Source organism: Lampetra planeri, chromosome 2 (assembly GCF_965212315.1).
Source record: "Lampetra planeri chromosome 2, kcLamPlan1.2.h2, whole genome shotgun sequence".
Taxonomy (NCBI): Eukaryota; Metazoa; Chordata; class Hyperoartia; order Petromyzontiformes; family Petromyzontidae; genus Lampetra; species Lampetra planeri.
The window spans coordinates 10,873,127-10,889,425 of record NC_136108.1 but is presented as its reverse complement, the minus strand read 5'-3'; the positions used below and the strand labels follow the sequence as shown (position 1 = coordinate 10,889,425).

Below are 16,299 nucleotides of genomic sequence, written 5' to 3'. Positions count from 1 at the left end.
TAATTTACAAGTACAGTAGTAGCTTGTCAACCTACTTTGCAATAGCTCTTTGTAGTATTTTCAAAACTTCCACTTGACGGTCTACGTGATGAGCGTTCGAAACGACAATTGTGTTTACCAATTGCGAAAGTCAGCAATTGGTAAATTGTAAGAAATGTATCTTGATTTGAAGCTTTCGTGACTGCAGGAATCCATACTCTTTGGTTCTTTCGGTAAAGTCACGTGGGTAAAAAATAATAGATCCCGACGTTTCGATCGCAACACAAGCGACCGTCATCAGGTGAGACAATAACAGCATCTATAGATCACGACGTTTGCAGTTTCCCTGCTGTGGTGGTGGTGGTGGTGGAAGAGGTGGTGGAGGTGGAGGAGGTGGTGGTGGAGGAGGTGGTGGTGGTGGAGGTGGTGGTGGAGGAGGTGGTGTTGATGGTGGAGGAGGAGGTGGTGGTGGAGGTGGAAGAGGTGGTGGAGGTGGAGGAGGTGGTGGTGGAGGTGGTGGTGGAGGTGGTGGAGGTGGAGGAGGTGGTGGTGGAGGTTGTGGAGGAGGAAAAGGTGGTGGTGGAGAAGGAGGTGGTGGTGGAGGTTGTGGTGGTGGAGGTGGTGGAGGAGGAGGTGGTGGTGGTGGAGGAGGAGGTGGTGGCCCTTTGTCTGACTTCTTGTCGCTGTTGTGATTTATTAAAATGAGCTGCAACGGGGTCATTTGATTTCGCAGCGCGCATTGGCCGGCGGCGTCACTGGAGGATGTTTTTTGTTGTTGTTGTTTATATTCTTTGGGTCTTTCGGTGAAGTCACGTAGATAGGTTCAAATAAAATAATAAACAGAAACTACGACGTTTCGTTCGCAACGCATGCTTGTGTTGCGATCGAAACGTCGTTTTTTGGTGTTGCGATCGAAACGTGGTAGTTTTTGTTTATTATTTTTTCTGAACATATCTACGTGACTTTACCGAAAGACCCCAAAAATATGAATTGTTGCAGTCAAGAAAGCTTTAAGTCAAGATTGCGGTTGTTGTTGTCGTTGCGAGCCGCGCTTATCCGCGCTGGGGAATACAAACGGCGATGACGTCACCGCTCGGCAACCCACGGCCGCTGACGTCGTCGCCTCCTCCACAGCCTCAGCAGCCGCCACAGCCGTCGACGTCTTTTTCTTTTTGCTCTTCTTACGCAGAGAGGTTTTTTTTCTTTCCTCCACCCCCCTCTCGTCTCTTCATACTTTAACCGTAAGGAATGATTTTTTTTATTTCTCAACTAACACGCACGCTTTTCCCCCGACGTTTTAAAATGAACACACGTTGCGTTTTTAATCTTTGGCGTCGTTGTGCGGGTTTTTTTCGCGCGCGTTTCGTTGTTGTGTTGGCCGCTTCCACGCACAAAAAAAATCTTAAACGAGGCCCACCCTCCTCCACCCCTTACCCTACCCTTCCCGCCCGTGTTCTGTGGTTATTCTAACGGGACTCGGCAGCGGGGAGAAGACCGTTGTCGGTGTTGTGTTGCGCAACAAACGAATACGCAACGCGGACGTTGACGACGAAACCCTTCGACAATTAACCGTAAACAATTTTGCCGATGTGTTTGCCGTGTCGTGTTGTCTTTGAGTGATCGTCGACTGTGAGGCGCACATCTCGATTCGGTGTTGTTTTGTGTGTGCGAAGGACTTTGCGAGCCACACCGCAAACCGTGCAGAGATGGCGTTGGAAGGAGGAATGGCGTGCATCAAGTACTTGGTGTTTCTCTTCAACCTGTTGTTCTGGGTGAGCACGTGGTTCATTGGGGTGGCTACGTGTCATTATCCGCTTCATCCAACACCGCATCCGCATCGCACGACGAGAGAGAGAGAGGCTTCGTCACCCTCCGACGTTCACCGCAAACCCATCATCACGGTGGCAATTGTCAACAAGTGCCCCCTTCGCTGCTTGGTGCATGAATGTTTCACGGTGTCTTGCCAAGATTATGCAATGCTATCGTCATGTGGCGCTCAAGTCTGTGCCATAGTCACGAGGATGTTGGCGGATGTGTTCATTGTTGCTGGTTTTCATGATTTTTTAAAGCATCGCTGCATTTGTCATCACTGCGAGTGTGAATATTCTCGGTTTCTAGTGACCGTGAGAATAATTAGTCGCACTACCATAATGCCATCATGACGATTACCATGGTGCGAAAATCGTATGATCACCACCACCACCGTGTGATTTATTGTATTTACCATGATCGTGCACAAATACTTAGCTTTTCACTCTCGTCATTATAACCATGATCACGCAGAAAAAACACATTTACATTGTGACAATGAAAGTCATCCGTCTTAACGCCACCATCATCCACATATCATGACCACAATAATCGCGTGCGAATACGATCCATTATCCATTTTGACCTGTCACCCACTCTCACGGCATTCATCACCCCAACTCGCTTATTGCATCCGTTCAAACTACTGTGTTATGATCTTAAACATTTTTTTCGGTGCCAACAACTCGGTCACTCATTGCTGTTATCAACGTCACCCATCACTGATCACTTTAATTAATCATATACCATTCACCACCTTAAAATCATCATCACAATCCTCCTTTCACCATCTCAGAATTCATAATTGGTTCATCACACTTATCACCAAGTTTAATCAGCAACGTACAGTACATTATTTGCCATGTGTTAGGTGTAATATACAGTAGTTATTGTTGATCATAACCTCTATTTAAAGCCAGATGAGAATTTCCTTTTGAAATAACAATACCTGTCCTACGTTTGTAATAAAACCTGGAATTACAATTCATATGTAGTAAGCTTGTGTGTATGTATGTTAGGTAATTGGTTCAAATCAAATAACAGTAATACCTTAATGTGTTGTGACAATGGTAAGTATTTGAACAATATATTTACAACCCTTTGTCAATAAATTGTTAAATATAGGCTTATTTACAGCATGTTACTAATGACGCTTGTTAATTATACTTTTCTACGCTAGTCATAGTGGGTTGGTGAGAGATATCACCACTGATTTTTATCAGAGGCAGGGAATCGAACTCAGATCATAAAGTGCAGTAATCTCTACCAATGCACGGAAATGAAAGATAGCCTATGCAAATATCCCATAAAATACAAGATACAAGATGGCCTATCTAAATATGCTTATCTAAATAGGCCTATCTAAATAAGCCATCTTGTATTTGTATTATAGTTAGAAAAAAACCCCAATTCAAATTCTTGCTAAGTGCTCTCTGACATGAGAAGCCTCTAAACTAATTGGAAGAGGTTGCTGCATGCCAAACATTTGATGTGTGCTTGATGAATATGTTATGGTAATCCTGCATCTACAGTGTTTACATCGTCACCAATATAATTAATCAGTCAGGTAAAAAAAAATGTGAAATTTAATTTAATGTTATCAATTTATAACCACAAAAAATACTTTTTCATAAACAGCCATTCATTTGTACTAATTAACAAATGAATTTCATCAGTCAGAATTCACAGTGTTTCCCTATTTCCCAATATTTCGGTCATAAATAATACTTTAAATGCATTGTGAACTCATTATTGAACATAAAAGTAATGCCATGCATAATATTTTTTCATTAGTAGTGAAACATAATAAAATAAATGTAATGATGATGCATTAGACATGATTACCACGGATACATTTTCCAGTAAATAATTCCTGAATCAATGTAAGGCAGTGGTTATTTAAAAATGTATAAATCCAATTATGGATTAATCTTGCTGTTTTGAATAATTTAGAAATTATGTAAATGTCAGTTATGTCAAGAAAAAGATACAAACTTTAATTTGTACAACATGTGTTGGTCAAAGTTAATTCCCTAATACAATCAAACTATTTTAGATATTCATGGGTAAGAGCAAATGCTGGTTTTAAATGTGGCAGACAACTGAATGAGAGACTAAAATTAGTGGCATCTTTGAGGGCAGACCACTCGTACAGTAATCAAGGAAAACATTGCAAATGACATTTCCCACCATCTTGAAGCCATGCCTTGAAATGAATGGGGTAGTAACCTCATAATATTAAACTTTAAAACAACTTACTGTCATTTCTGTTTATGCTTTTACCAGCAAACTAGAATGATATATAAACTATTATCACTGCTACAACAATAATAATAGCTATAACAGTGATAATAGCACATCAGTGATACAAGGTTGCATATTTTACAAGGTGGCATCTTTTCATATTCTAAAGTGACGTGTTGAAAGTACATGGCCTGCAAGTATTGTGTGTAATTCGCTAGATGCCATGTGGTCAACACTTTAGAATGCATATATTTTACTAGAAAAAATGTGATTAGTTTCCAAATAATTTGTTGATGGCAATCTCAATAAGTGTGCATATTTAATCTTACTGGTTTATGGTGTTGTAAATTACAGAAAGGCATTGCTTACAGTGCAAGCATTACACCTTAGCACATGGAATATCCAGCATGCCCTGTGAGAACATTGCCTGTTTGTCAATGTCGAAATTAGACCACCAATGTCCTTAGAAAACTTGCCGTATTGTACTGTACATAATCTTGTGGTCATACATATGTCTGACTCACTATAAAAATATCCACAATCAGCAGAATTGAGCAGGGTTTGCATTGTTGATAATATAGCATTTACACATGCATGCTATACTAATTATGCATTGTTTGTTTTCCTATGCAAATGTACCAAAATGCTCGTCATACATTAATGATCACACTCACATTGGACAGCTGTATGGGTGGTTGGACCTACCTTGTTTCTAGAGCTTTTCCAGGCAAACCCATTACGTGTTATGAATACTTTATGAGTTTAGTAGACAATGCCCAGCTGAGCTTACACTGTTTGAGCTTAGTAAAAGAAGCAGTATGCTTATCAAAGGAACCCATTGTGTGGACACGCTCATATTTCAGCTAGTCTATGGTAAACAATACAATTACGAAAACAGAAGTGTCTTATACTGTCGTGAATGGTAGACATTTAACGTTGACAGCTGTCGTAGTAACGCTTTGAAAATAAATGTAGATGCGATATACTATATTTGCAAACAATAAAACACGGAAGTGTATATTAAAATGATGTGTACAATGAGCAGTATCCACTCGTGTACATACAGATCGAAAAACATAACATAGATCGAGAAACATCTGTTTTTTTACAGTGGTATTGTATTTTATGCGGTAGTAACTTTATTATATGCATCAACGTGGCTAACAGACAGCACGTGATGCTAGTCGGATGTAAAAAAAAAGCTGAAATGGAAAATGCAACGTTACTCCATTGTAGAACCTCTAAACTGTATGTGTATATATTGTCGTGTATATGTACAATATACAGTTGATATACAACGTTATCATTGTTTTGGTGCTGGGTAATAATGATATGTTCTTTTAGTTGCCAGTACTGTCAATTGCTGTTTAAACGGCTTCTTCCTTGTTTCCACAGCTGAGCAAGCAAAGCTAAACTAAGTATAGTTTGTTAATGGATTGTAAGAGTACTGAATGAAGGTTTAAAACTACTGTTTGTCTTTTCATATTAGAAAACATGTAATGGGGTTTAATATATCGTTTAAAATAACTAATACAATTTGGTGTGTACAATAATTTAATCATGGGAATGCGGTTTAATCCTGTTAATGCAAAGCTGGACCTAATATAAGCATATTACCAATGTCAACTGCACATTGCACTTGTCCGGGGAAGGCAAAGGCCTACTTTTGATAAAATCACAATTTAGTTATAAGCGCACCTTGCCTTATTCCCAAGGGAAGTGTTTTTTTTCAATTATAAAATTAATCAAGGATAGAATGGTTTATTACACTGATCTACCAGACATTAAGATAGACCAGTTTTATTCTCAGTTGTGCCACTAGTTAAAAAAACATAAATTTGACACTTGTAATTATTATTTAGTGATAATAAATTGTGAGTATGGTAAATAAGGTCTATTCTCCAGCTGTGCCTGGTTGAAGAAATGGTAAAAACTCCTTTTTTATTATGTATATCTAAATCGGACTGTTTTAGAGATGTAGTTTATGTGAAGATTTGCATGCTGAAATTCTATTTCTGTAAAGCTTCCTTAACACAAAAATGTTGCTAGCATATATGGCAGTTACACTTTTTATCGAGGATATCAGGCACTTGTTACATTTGTAGACAGCATTGTACATTTTCATACGCGATAGTCTGGTAGTTGTAATAAAGGCGTACTTTGTTAATGTTCTGGTGTTATCTCCACTTGAGTGCAATTGAAATTGTTGTAAACTGTATATATTTCTATTCTTTGGGTCTTTCGGTAAAGTCACAATAGGTTGAAATAAAATAACAAAAGACTACGACGTTTCGATCACAACACAAGCGATCGTCATCAGGAGGAGAAAAGAAGAAAGCTGCTGAGGCAGACTGTTTTATAGGTTTAAAATGGGCGTAGCCCAAGGGTCATAAATGAAGTGGGCGGGTCTAGTGATGTTAATGTAAGAAATTAGCATGCAACTGTAAGATCAGAGGACAACCTCCACGACGAGGGCACGGAAGTGGCTATGCTAATGTGAGAGACGACGGCGAGGAAACATCACAGCCAGTTATGATTTAAACTGGTTAATGACGTCCTTCCAATGATTGCTCAGTTTGTACCCATCTTCTCGGTTGAAATTGTGTCTGTGTCTATAAATATGGATGCATTCATGAATGAATCTTTGTTGATAGCCAGTGGGTTTGCAAAGTACCTTCGTCTTGGAGAAATCAATTTCGTGTGAGCCCACTGCATTTTGCTAAGGTATTGGTCCTACCGTGTTTCAGATCTGCCTTATGTTCACGAACACGGTCCGAGACATGTCGCTTGGTTTCCCCAATGTAACTACTGCCGCAGACACAGTTTGTAGACGCCGGGGTATTGAATGTCAGGGATCACATCCTTCACAGATGGGATCAGATCACGAATTTTATGTACTATGTTAAATCGAACCTGGATCTTGTGTTTGCTCATGATTTTGGATAACTTTTTGGTGACTCCTGCTAAGTATGGCAAGGTGATGGTTTTGATTGGGTCCTCAGATGGTTCTTTCCCAACGGTTGGGGTGATAGCTTTACGGATTGTGTAGTCTGAATATCCATTCGTCTTGAGAGCTTGGTGTACGTACTCCAGTTCACTGGCTAGGTGGTGATGGTCGGAAATACATTGATCTCTATGAATTATTCTGGGATGGTTGGTGGTGGGAGTCGGTTTTAGGTAGGCATCCGTATGGGTGGCTTTCCTTTAGACAGTGTCCCATTGAGCCATCAGGTCTCTTTGTGATTAAAACATTCAAGAATGGTAACTTGCCATTCTTTTCCACCTCCATGGTGAATTTGATGGCTGGGTGTATGGAATTGATGTGGTTGAGGAATTGGTTCATAGCTGGTCGGCCATGTAGCCAGATAACGAACGTGTCATCTACGTACCTCTTCCACAAGGCTGGACGTAGAGTGGATGCCTGGATAGCATCTGTCTCAAATTTTTCCATGAAAACATTGGCTACAACTGGAGATAAGGGAGAACCCATTGGGGTACCTTCAATTTGTTTGTAGAATGTTCCATTCCAGGTGAAGTAAGTCTTGGTGAGGCAGTGTATCACCAGGGCCGGTACATCAGCATTCAGTTCTTGTTGGACCAAATCTTCAATGATTACAATGGTGTCAGGCACAGGAACTTTGGTAAACAAAGATACCACATCGAAACTAATGAGCAAATCAGCTGCAGATAGTGAGATGTCCTTAATTAACGATACCAAGTGAGCTGAGTTAAGTACAGCTGAGGTGGTCTTACCAGTGAATGGTTGTAAGGTCTCAGACAAAAATCGGGAGATATATGCACATCTCCATAATCATGTGGAACTCTAACAAAGCAGAGTTGCAAATCTTAAATAGACTGCCATTTCGATTTAAAGCTTTCGTGACTGCAGGGATTCATCTTCTTGGTTCTTTCGGTAAAGTCACGTAGAAGGGAAGTAATAAAATAATAAAAATAAAACATAATAAAACAATTCTCACGACGTTTCGGCCACAACGCAAGCAGCCGTCCTCAGGCGAAGAATGAGAACATTATCAAGCTAGGAGCTTATATAGGTGTAGCGAGGAGGAGCGCCTTAACAAAAGAATGTGCATATGAAGAGGAATTTAGCATACCAATGGGCAATGCATAGGAGGTGGGCGGAGGGGTTTCAAAGTCCCATTATGCCCATGCATTATGCAGGATCAACAGCACCACGGGGGGGCGCAAGGAACAGCGTTAATAAAGGAAAGGAATGTTAGTGATATGTAGCTGCATTTGCCAAACAACCACGTAGAAAACCAAAGTGAAAACTACATAAAAAACTAAAATATAAACTGATACTTACTATACTCTACAATAAGCTGAGTTACTAACAACAAATAATAAATTACAATTCTACGTCGTAAGAAGTATATAATATACTTCCATCTAAACTTTATTCTCTTAGCATATACAGTACTATATGCTGCCATAGATAAACCCAACATTAAATTATATACTGTATTGCTGTAAACCACCCTATACTTTATACATTTTAATATAACACTATGTATTATTCAACTCACCCTAATGTGTATCGAAATGGTTTATTACGTCCTTCCAATGATTGCTAAGCCTGAATCCATCTTCTCGGTTAAAATTGTCTCTGTGTTTGTATATGTGGATCGCCTCATGAACGAATCTCTCATGATAGCCAGATGGCTTGCAGAGAACCTCCGTCTTGGAGAAGTCAATGTCATGTGAGCCCACTGAGTTGTAACAGTGGTCTGCCACGGCTGAGGTGTTTGTCCTACCGTGTTTTAGATCAGCTTTATGTTCACGAATGCGGTCTGAGACGTGTCGTTTGGTAGCAGTTACATTGGGGAAACCAAACGACACGTCTCAGACCGCATTCGTGAACATAAAGCTGATCTAAAACACGGTAGGACAAACACCTCAGCCGTGGCAGACCACTGTTACAACTCAGTGGGCTCACATGACATTGACTTCTCCAAGACGGAGGTTCTCTGCAAGCCATCTGGCTATCATGAGAGATTCGTTCATGAGGCGATCCACATATACAAACACAGAGACAATTTTAACCGAGAAGATGGATTCAGGCTTAGCAATCATTGGAAGGACGTAATAAACCATTTCGATACACATTAGGGTGAGTTGAATAATACATAGTGTTATATTAAAATGTATAAAGTATAGGGTGGTTTACAGCAATACAGTATATAATTTAATGTTGGGTTTATCTATGGCAGCATATAGTACTGTATATGCTAAGAGAATAAAGTTTAGATGGAAGTATATTATATACTTCTTACGACGTAGAATTGTAATTTATTATTTGTTGTTAGTAACTCAGCTTATTGTAGAGTATAGTAAGTATCAGTTTATATTTTAGTTTTTTATGTAGTTTTCACTTTGGTTTTCTACGTGGTTGTTTGGCAAATGCAGCTACATATCACTAACATTCCTTTCCTTTATTAACGCTGTTCCTTGCGCCCCCCCGTGGTGCTGTTGATCCTGCATAATGCATGGGCATAATGGGACTTTGAAACCCCTCCGCCCACCTCCTATGCATTGCCCATTGGTATGCTAAATTCCTCTTCATATGCACATTCTTTTGTTAAGGCGCTCCTCCTCGCTACACCTATATAAGCTCCTAGCTTGATAATGTTCTCATTCTTCGCCTGAGGACGGCTGCTTGCGTTGTGGCCGAAACGTCGTGAGAATTGTTTTATTATGTTTTATTTTTATTATTTTATTACTTCCCTTCTACGTGACTTTACCGAAAGAACCAAGAAGATAGACTGCCATTGTATTTCCATTCAATTACTGGAGTTTGATTAAAAAATGTCATACTAACATATGCTTATATCCTGTTTGCAGTTGTCTGGACTGGGACTTATCATTGTGGGCGCCATGGCTCAGATGCATATCGGGGCATTCAGCGTGGTGACAGGTAACCTCAGTGGTGCCCCCTACGTCATCATTGCAGTGGGAGTTGTCATTTTTGTGGTCGCTGCCTTTGGTTGTTGTGGGGCTCACAAGGAGAGCTACTTCATGGTGGCTACGGTACGCTTTGACAAAATCTTTCCTTGAATGCATATTTTATTGAATAATGCGAGTAAATTTGCAATATAAATAACTTGAAATGTTCATGGATTTTAAATGCTGCTTGTCTTTGCTTCCTAGTTTTCAGTGTTCCTCTTCTTGATATTCGTGGCGGAGCTGGCTGCTGGGATTGGAGCCTACATATTCAAGGATCAAGTACATGATACTATAACTTTATATGCACTACATAAATTCAGATTGAATATAAATTGCCAGTGTTAAAATACTACTTGAGTGTAAATGTCTACAACTGCACCACAAGGCATTTTGCTACCAAATAAATCCTTATCTCTACCATAAACAATATTCTACCCTCATAAACTGCATGATGACAAAGGCAAGATGAGTTGTGGTGAGACTGGATTCATGATGAGTATGGGACAATGGGGTGATAGAAACCACAGAAGTTAGAAGAGCGTGAATAGGTTGTATGAATAATTAATACTTCCTAAGGTCTTTACAAAATAGCCCTTTTGTCAATTCACAGCTACGTGGAGATCTGTACACCATGTTGGTCATGGGCTTCATTTGACCATACTTCACCATGCCGATTAGTTTAGGTGGGAGGTCATTTACCATTATATAGGGAACATGGGGTAACGTGGTTGTGCATTTATTAGAACACGTGACAATTTTAGAAGGTTGTAAATTAATTTGTCCATCAGAGGTTGACCCAACCCTTTCTGTTCTTCGGTGTTGATGAAATAAATATCACTTTGTGGTAAGTAAGTGGGATAATCACTTGCCCACACCATAGAAATGTGACATTTTCAATACTTTGAGCTAACAAGTGACTTTCTGAATAGCAAAATAATTTTTGCTTTTATTATTCCAATATACAAATTACAGGTGGTCGTGTACATACGTCCGTCATTGGACATATCTTAAACTTTCAATGTATATATTGGTACCCATCTTACATTCATGAGTATATCTATTTTGTTTCTATCATTTTCTATTCTGTGCAAAAACATTTTTCTTTGTCCCTTTTTAACAGCTTAGAGATGTAGTGGAGACCAAAGCTAAGGTGGTTATAAATGAGTATCCCACCAAGAACAAGGATCCTGTGGATAACATGCAGAAAGAGGTAGGTTCATATATTGTGAATGTCTAAATTGTTGAAGATTAGATAAACCTGAAAGCATTTGATTGATTTTAATGTAATTTAACCCCCTCTTTCGTTCTCATCCTTTCTATGTGACTGCCAGCTTCAATGTTGTGGTGTAGTCCACTACCAGGACTGGTTTAACAGTACTAATTGGGTTACTAGTGACCCCAACAATCCGAATAGTGTCCCAGATTCATGCTGCCGCAATGTGACATCTGGCTGTGGCCAGGACATCCGGTTCAAGAATGCCACAGCCATCATATATACTAAGGTATTGAATGAGCACCTCGTAACCATTGAAAATATTTCTATATTTGTTTACTTATTTTGTACTTATGAATAAAAATTGACAATAAAGTACTTGCTCAAAACATCATTTTTTAAAACTGTGAATAGAATTCCCTCCTGAATATTTTCATCTCCTGGCTGCCATCTCTAGGGTTGTGTGGAGAAGCTTGAGGCAACAATGAAGGAAAACATTGTCCTTGTTGGTGGGGTGGCCATTGGCATCGGGTTTGCACAGGTAAGCCATGAATAAGTAACTGTATAAAGGTGAATATGAACAAACAATGCTTTATTTTTACTGAATGGTAAAGTTATGAATAGCACAATATAGCATCACTGGTGTTGATGTTTTTACATTAGATAATGGTAACCGTTTTTGCAAGGAACATTTTAATAGGTAAAATGTAAAGATTTTAACTAATTGTTGAGTAGGATGGTGAGGTGTATATTTATTCTCTTAGGTTTTTTCGGTAAAGTCACGTAGGTAAAATTGAATAATTCAAATATTATTATACACAGGTCTCCGTCATCAGGTGGGACTGTCACAGCTAGATTTACTGTAACCACTGGTTACCTTGTGTTGCCTCCGAAACGTCGTGATTTCTAATTTTTATTTCTATTATTTTTATTATTCATTTTTACCTACGTGAATTTACCGAAAAAACCTAAGAGTATGAATCCTTGCAGTCACGAAAGCTTCAAATCTAGAATGTATATTTATTGATGCAAATGATACTTGAACAATGTTTTTCTTTCTGCAGCTCATTGGCATTATTCTTGCTTGCTGCCTCATGCGTGGCATCAAGAATTCTTACCAGGCTGTCTGAGGTCGGCTTTCTCCGACGCAGCTTAATGTTTCTTAATTTTTCTTTTTTGAAGTTATGCCATAGATTTTTGTTGCTTAGTGTCCTTGTTGCTAAAAACATGAGTTAATGCCGCTTACTGGTGCATGCTTTTTATGTTTAGCTCAATAGATTACGTATGTCAAACCATAGGAATGCAAATCCATGTCATACCTTGTGGATTTTTATACATACATTTTATGTAAATTGTGTGGTTGTAAGGTTTTGTTTTTGATGGAATATTAACTTTGAACATTATTATTTTATTGAAAATTGAGCATTTGGTTAGTGGATGTTTTTTTGTTTTGACCAGTTTTGTTCCCATAACGTATCAGAATAGTGATGTTTTGCTTAATAGTTTTAATAAAGGTATTAGGCATAAAATATTTGTATCCATCCTTGAAAAATCATAAAATGTTTTAATGAGTATTATATTCTGATTTTATAGCTATGAAGGGTTTAGCATTCATGATGAGCAGCATCCAGAGTTACCGTTATTCCACATTTTTCTTTGCTTTCAATGTACGTGAAATGTTGCTATAAATTCTGTCCACAGTTCTTTCCTTCTCACTCACATTTTTGTAACTTTTACTGTTAATATTTTAACCTTTCTTAACTAACACCAGTTCCTTCATGTTTACTAATAAGTTTTTGCATGCTACTTTCTGCATTTCTATTCTTTATCTTTGCAGATGATCGGCATAGCTCTTTCATGCCTCCTCATGAAGGCAATCCGAAGCGACTATGAAGTGATGTGAGGTGGCCAGCACCACTGCTTATACTAACTCTTTCCAGCTGGCATACCCCATTTTTTTAATATATTTTCGAATGAAAAATATGTCCAGGAAAAGACATTGAGCAAAATCTCTCATTTTGCAGTTTGCCTTGAATGTTCATGCTTTATAATTTCAAATAGGCTATCAATTTAATATATTGATCACGTTTCTAAAAAATTCAAAATAGTTTAAACCTATAATATCAAGATAAATCGATTGTGCAGGTGTCCATGGAGAATCACGTTTCTAATTTAAATTACTCCCTAACTTAAATATTTGAATAATAACGAAATTGCTGAATGAGTTATAACATTTTCACATTTGCTGGCTTATCCATAGTGAGCGAAACAAACTTCATGTAAGTGATTCCTGGAATAGGATAGACAGTAATGATTGGATGAAGCTGCTGGGTTGTTGGTCAGAGTTAATTGTCACAAGTGTTTCAGAGAATAAGGTAATTTAGGCCAGATAAGTTATTGTTTTCTACATTTGTGAAAATTAAATATACTGGCATTTTAGAATGCACTGGATGGCTACAGTCCGACTAATGATGTACTTTGTATTAAAATGGGTCTAGACCAATGTGGTCTTCAGAAACTAACCATGCTTTATATTCATTAAAATGGGTATTTGTTCATTCCATGTATTGCCTTCTGATTGGCTAGTCACTTTATAAATAACATGTTTGTATTGCACGACATGTTTTGGAAGCATTTTACGCAACATCTGCTATATATGTTGTAGTTTGCTTCATCATAGGTAATTGTTAATGTAATGGTTAATATTAAAGAATACGGTTTAGTGCAAAAGGTGCATGTAAGTTTATCAGAATATGAATGTTATTTTGGCTAGCATGCCTTTTCTGATTTATACCTTCATACAGAGTAGGTCGTTGGTTGAAATTATTTTTATTTTCCTCAGTGTATTTCTTATGCTTGTTGAAACACAGTGCCTGGAATTATGGTATATATTTTATTTGCTCTTCGAAGTGGACCAAAGTAGATTATTTTGCAGACTAAGTTTTATATTAAACTTTTTCTGACCGTTAACTTGGTAACCACAGCTCCGCTTTGCAATGAATGTCTGCCTTGTAATGGCTTTTTTGAAATGTTACAGCTGCATGCAAAACTGGGCTTGGACTTTGCCATGTCTTCTTGTGTTTAGGTATTGTAAAGCTATAGGAAATAAAATAATTTGTGCCACCTAAACATTGTCTGGTGCTTTACATAATGTATTGGTTTTGTTGTATCCCTCCTGCAGTGTCTAGTTTTAAAATATATTAACATCCCTGTTTATATTTCCTTAGTGCAGGACACTGACCTATATGGTATATTGATTTCAATCGATGTTTTTTGTCATTCTGTTATTATCGTATAGGGACATTGTTGTAGTCACCACCTTCAATTAATACAGTAATTTCAAGTTGTAAAACGCACAGTATTCACTTATTCTCTGAGAGAGAAAAATAAGTCTGGCAGAAGGAAAGACAGCCACGCGGTGAACAGTCACAACATTTCCCAAGTTTTGTGGCCCTCTATATATTAAGGTTTAATTGGCCAATTAATGAGTTTACATGTGGGAGGAAACTGGACCCCCTCCAGAGAGAATGCACATGTGCGAAGGGGCAACACATTATCCCATACAGAAAAAACAGTTGGAAGTATACATTTTCTCTACCACCTTGCTCTTGCAAACCAAGGTATGGCACCTCAGCACCCATGGGAAGAGAGTTTCACAATATTTGTATGAGCCACCAACCATCGCCTTCACAGTGCTGGATTATAGGCGTGTGCCGCTGCTAATTAAATTTGAATAAAACCTTGAACGTAAAAAGTTTCTGCCAAAATTTTCAAACAGGAAGTTTTGGGGAAAAAATATTGTAATCTTTTAAATTTCTATTTCTACAAAATGTTTTATCATTCGAACATTCCAATAAATAAATGTTGTACAGTGTAGATATTTAGTGTTTCTGGTTATTTTGATAGACCCATTTTATTTTCAAGATGTTTAAAAACAAATCTAGTAGCTCTTCATCACTAGTTTTAATATGGGGTGTTGCAATAAACAATGACAGTTACAGCAGCAATATATCAATATTGTTAATAAACTTTACAACTGGAATGAAACTTAAAATCAATATCTTTCTAGACTGCAGATAGGGCACTTCAATACTCTACAAGAGTGTATTCATTGCATTTTTTTATTTATAAAATGCCTATGCATGTGTCGCCATGGTGCAGTGTACTCAAAACAAATTCAAGTGCAAATTGGGCCATTCATCCATAAGAGGTTTTATGGGTTAGATCGCGTAAATATAACAGGACCCTGCGGGGTGGGCTGGTAGGAATAATACTAATACCGGTACAGGGATATCGACCGCACACACACGCGCACACACACACGCACATACGCGCACACACGCACACACACGTACACACACATGCACGCACGCACACGTAATGAAGTTGTGTTGCTACGCTTCCAGTTCGCCGTGAATAACGATCCGAAGCCCAATAGCGCCCATTCATCACGCCGCTCGAGTGGGCCGGACACGCACGCACACACGCACACAGTCACACATATACACACACGCACGCACACACGCATACACACGCACGCAAACACACACACGCGCATACACACGCGCACACACATACACACACGCACGCGCACACATGCGCGCACACACACACACGCACCTCTCACCTGCAAGGCAGCGGTCGCCGCTTCTCCTCCCACATCTCTCGTCGCGGCAGCTGTAACGATGGTGCAAGTTTGTTTTTATCATCAATTCCTCCTCCACCCCTCCCCGCCACTGTTCACCCACCAGAATAAATGAGTTCGACCATAGTCAGTCGATCAAAAAGTTTCGCCGTGAGGCGCCGGAATCGACAGCCATCTTGTTTAATTCACAGATCGCAGGGGGAGCGGGCGGCCATCTTGTCGGACAGGGTCATGCCAAGTGTTTGCAGTAGGGGGCGATGTTGATACACGGACGGACGGACGGACGATATAATCTATTGGTGGTCTGGTCCACTTCGTTCCTACCAGTATAAATGCGTCGTTAAAACCCGCTACCACCCGACAGCCAATTAGTAAGGGTTGTCACGTAAACATAACTTGCCAATTTGTCACTAGTACAGCACACCGGTGTGTTGGAGAGCCAAGCCAC

At 39.0% G+C, this 16,299-nt stretch overlaps 1 protein-coding gene across 3 annotated transcripts; it reads left to right on the top strand.

Moving 5' to 3' along the window:
- The first annotated feature begins 1,072 nt into the window (after positions 1–1,072).
- LOC144727771 (CD63 antigen-like) lies at positions 1,073–14,335 on the top strand. Of its 3 annotated transcripts, XM_078606859.1 has the most exons (9): positions 1,098–1,220; positions 1,653–1,751; positions 9,892–10,077; positions 10,198–10,272; positions 11,114–11,203; positions 11,325–11,495; positions 11,664–11,747; positions 12,271–12,337; positions 13,044–14,335. In XM_078606859.1, the coding sequence occupies exons 2-8, from the start codon at positions 1,686–1,688 to the stop codon at positions 12,334–12,336; spliced, it is 738 nt and encodes a 245-aa protein (XP_078462985.1). In that variant the 5' UTR covers positions 1,098–1,220; positions 1,653–1,685; the 3' UTR covers position 12,337; positions 13,044–14,335. The 3 variants fall into 3 exon arrangements, with proteins under 3 accessions (XP_078462996.1, XP_078462985.1, XP_078462974.1); XM_078606870.1 differs by having other exon boundaries at positions 1,073–1,220; positions 12,271–14,335; XM_078606848.1 differs by lacking the exon at positions 12,271–12,337.
- The last annotated feature ends 1,964 nt before the right edge of the window (positions 14,336–16,299 follow it).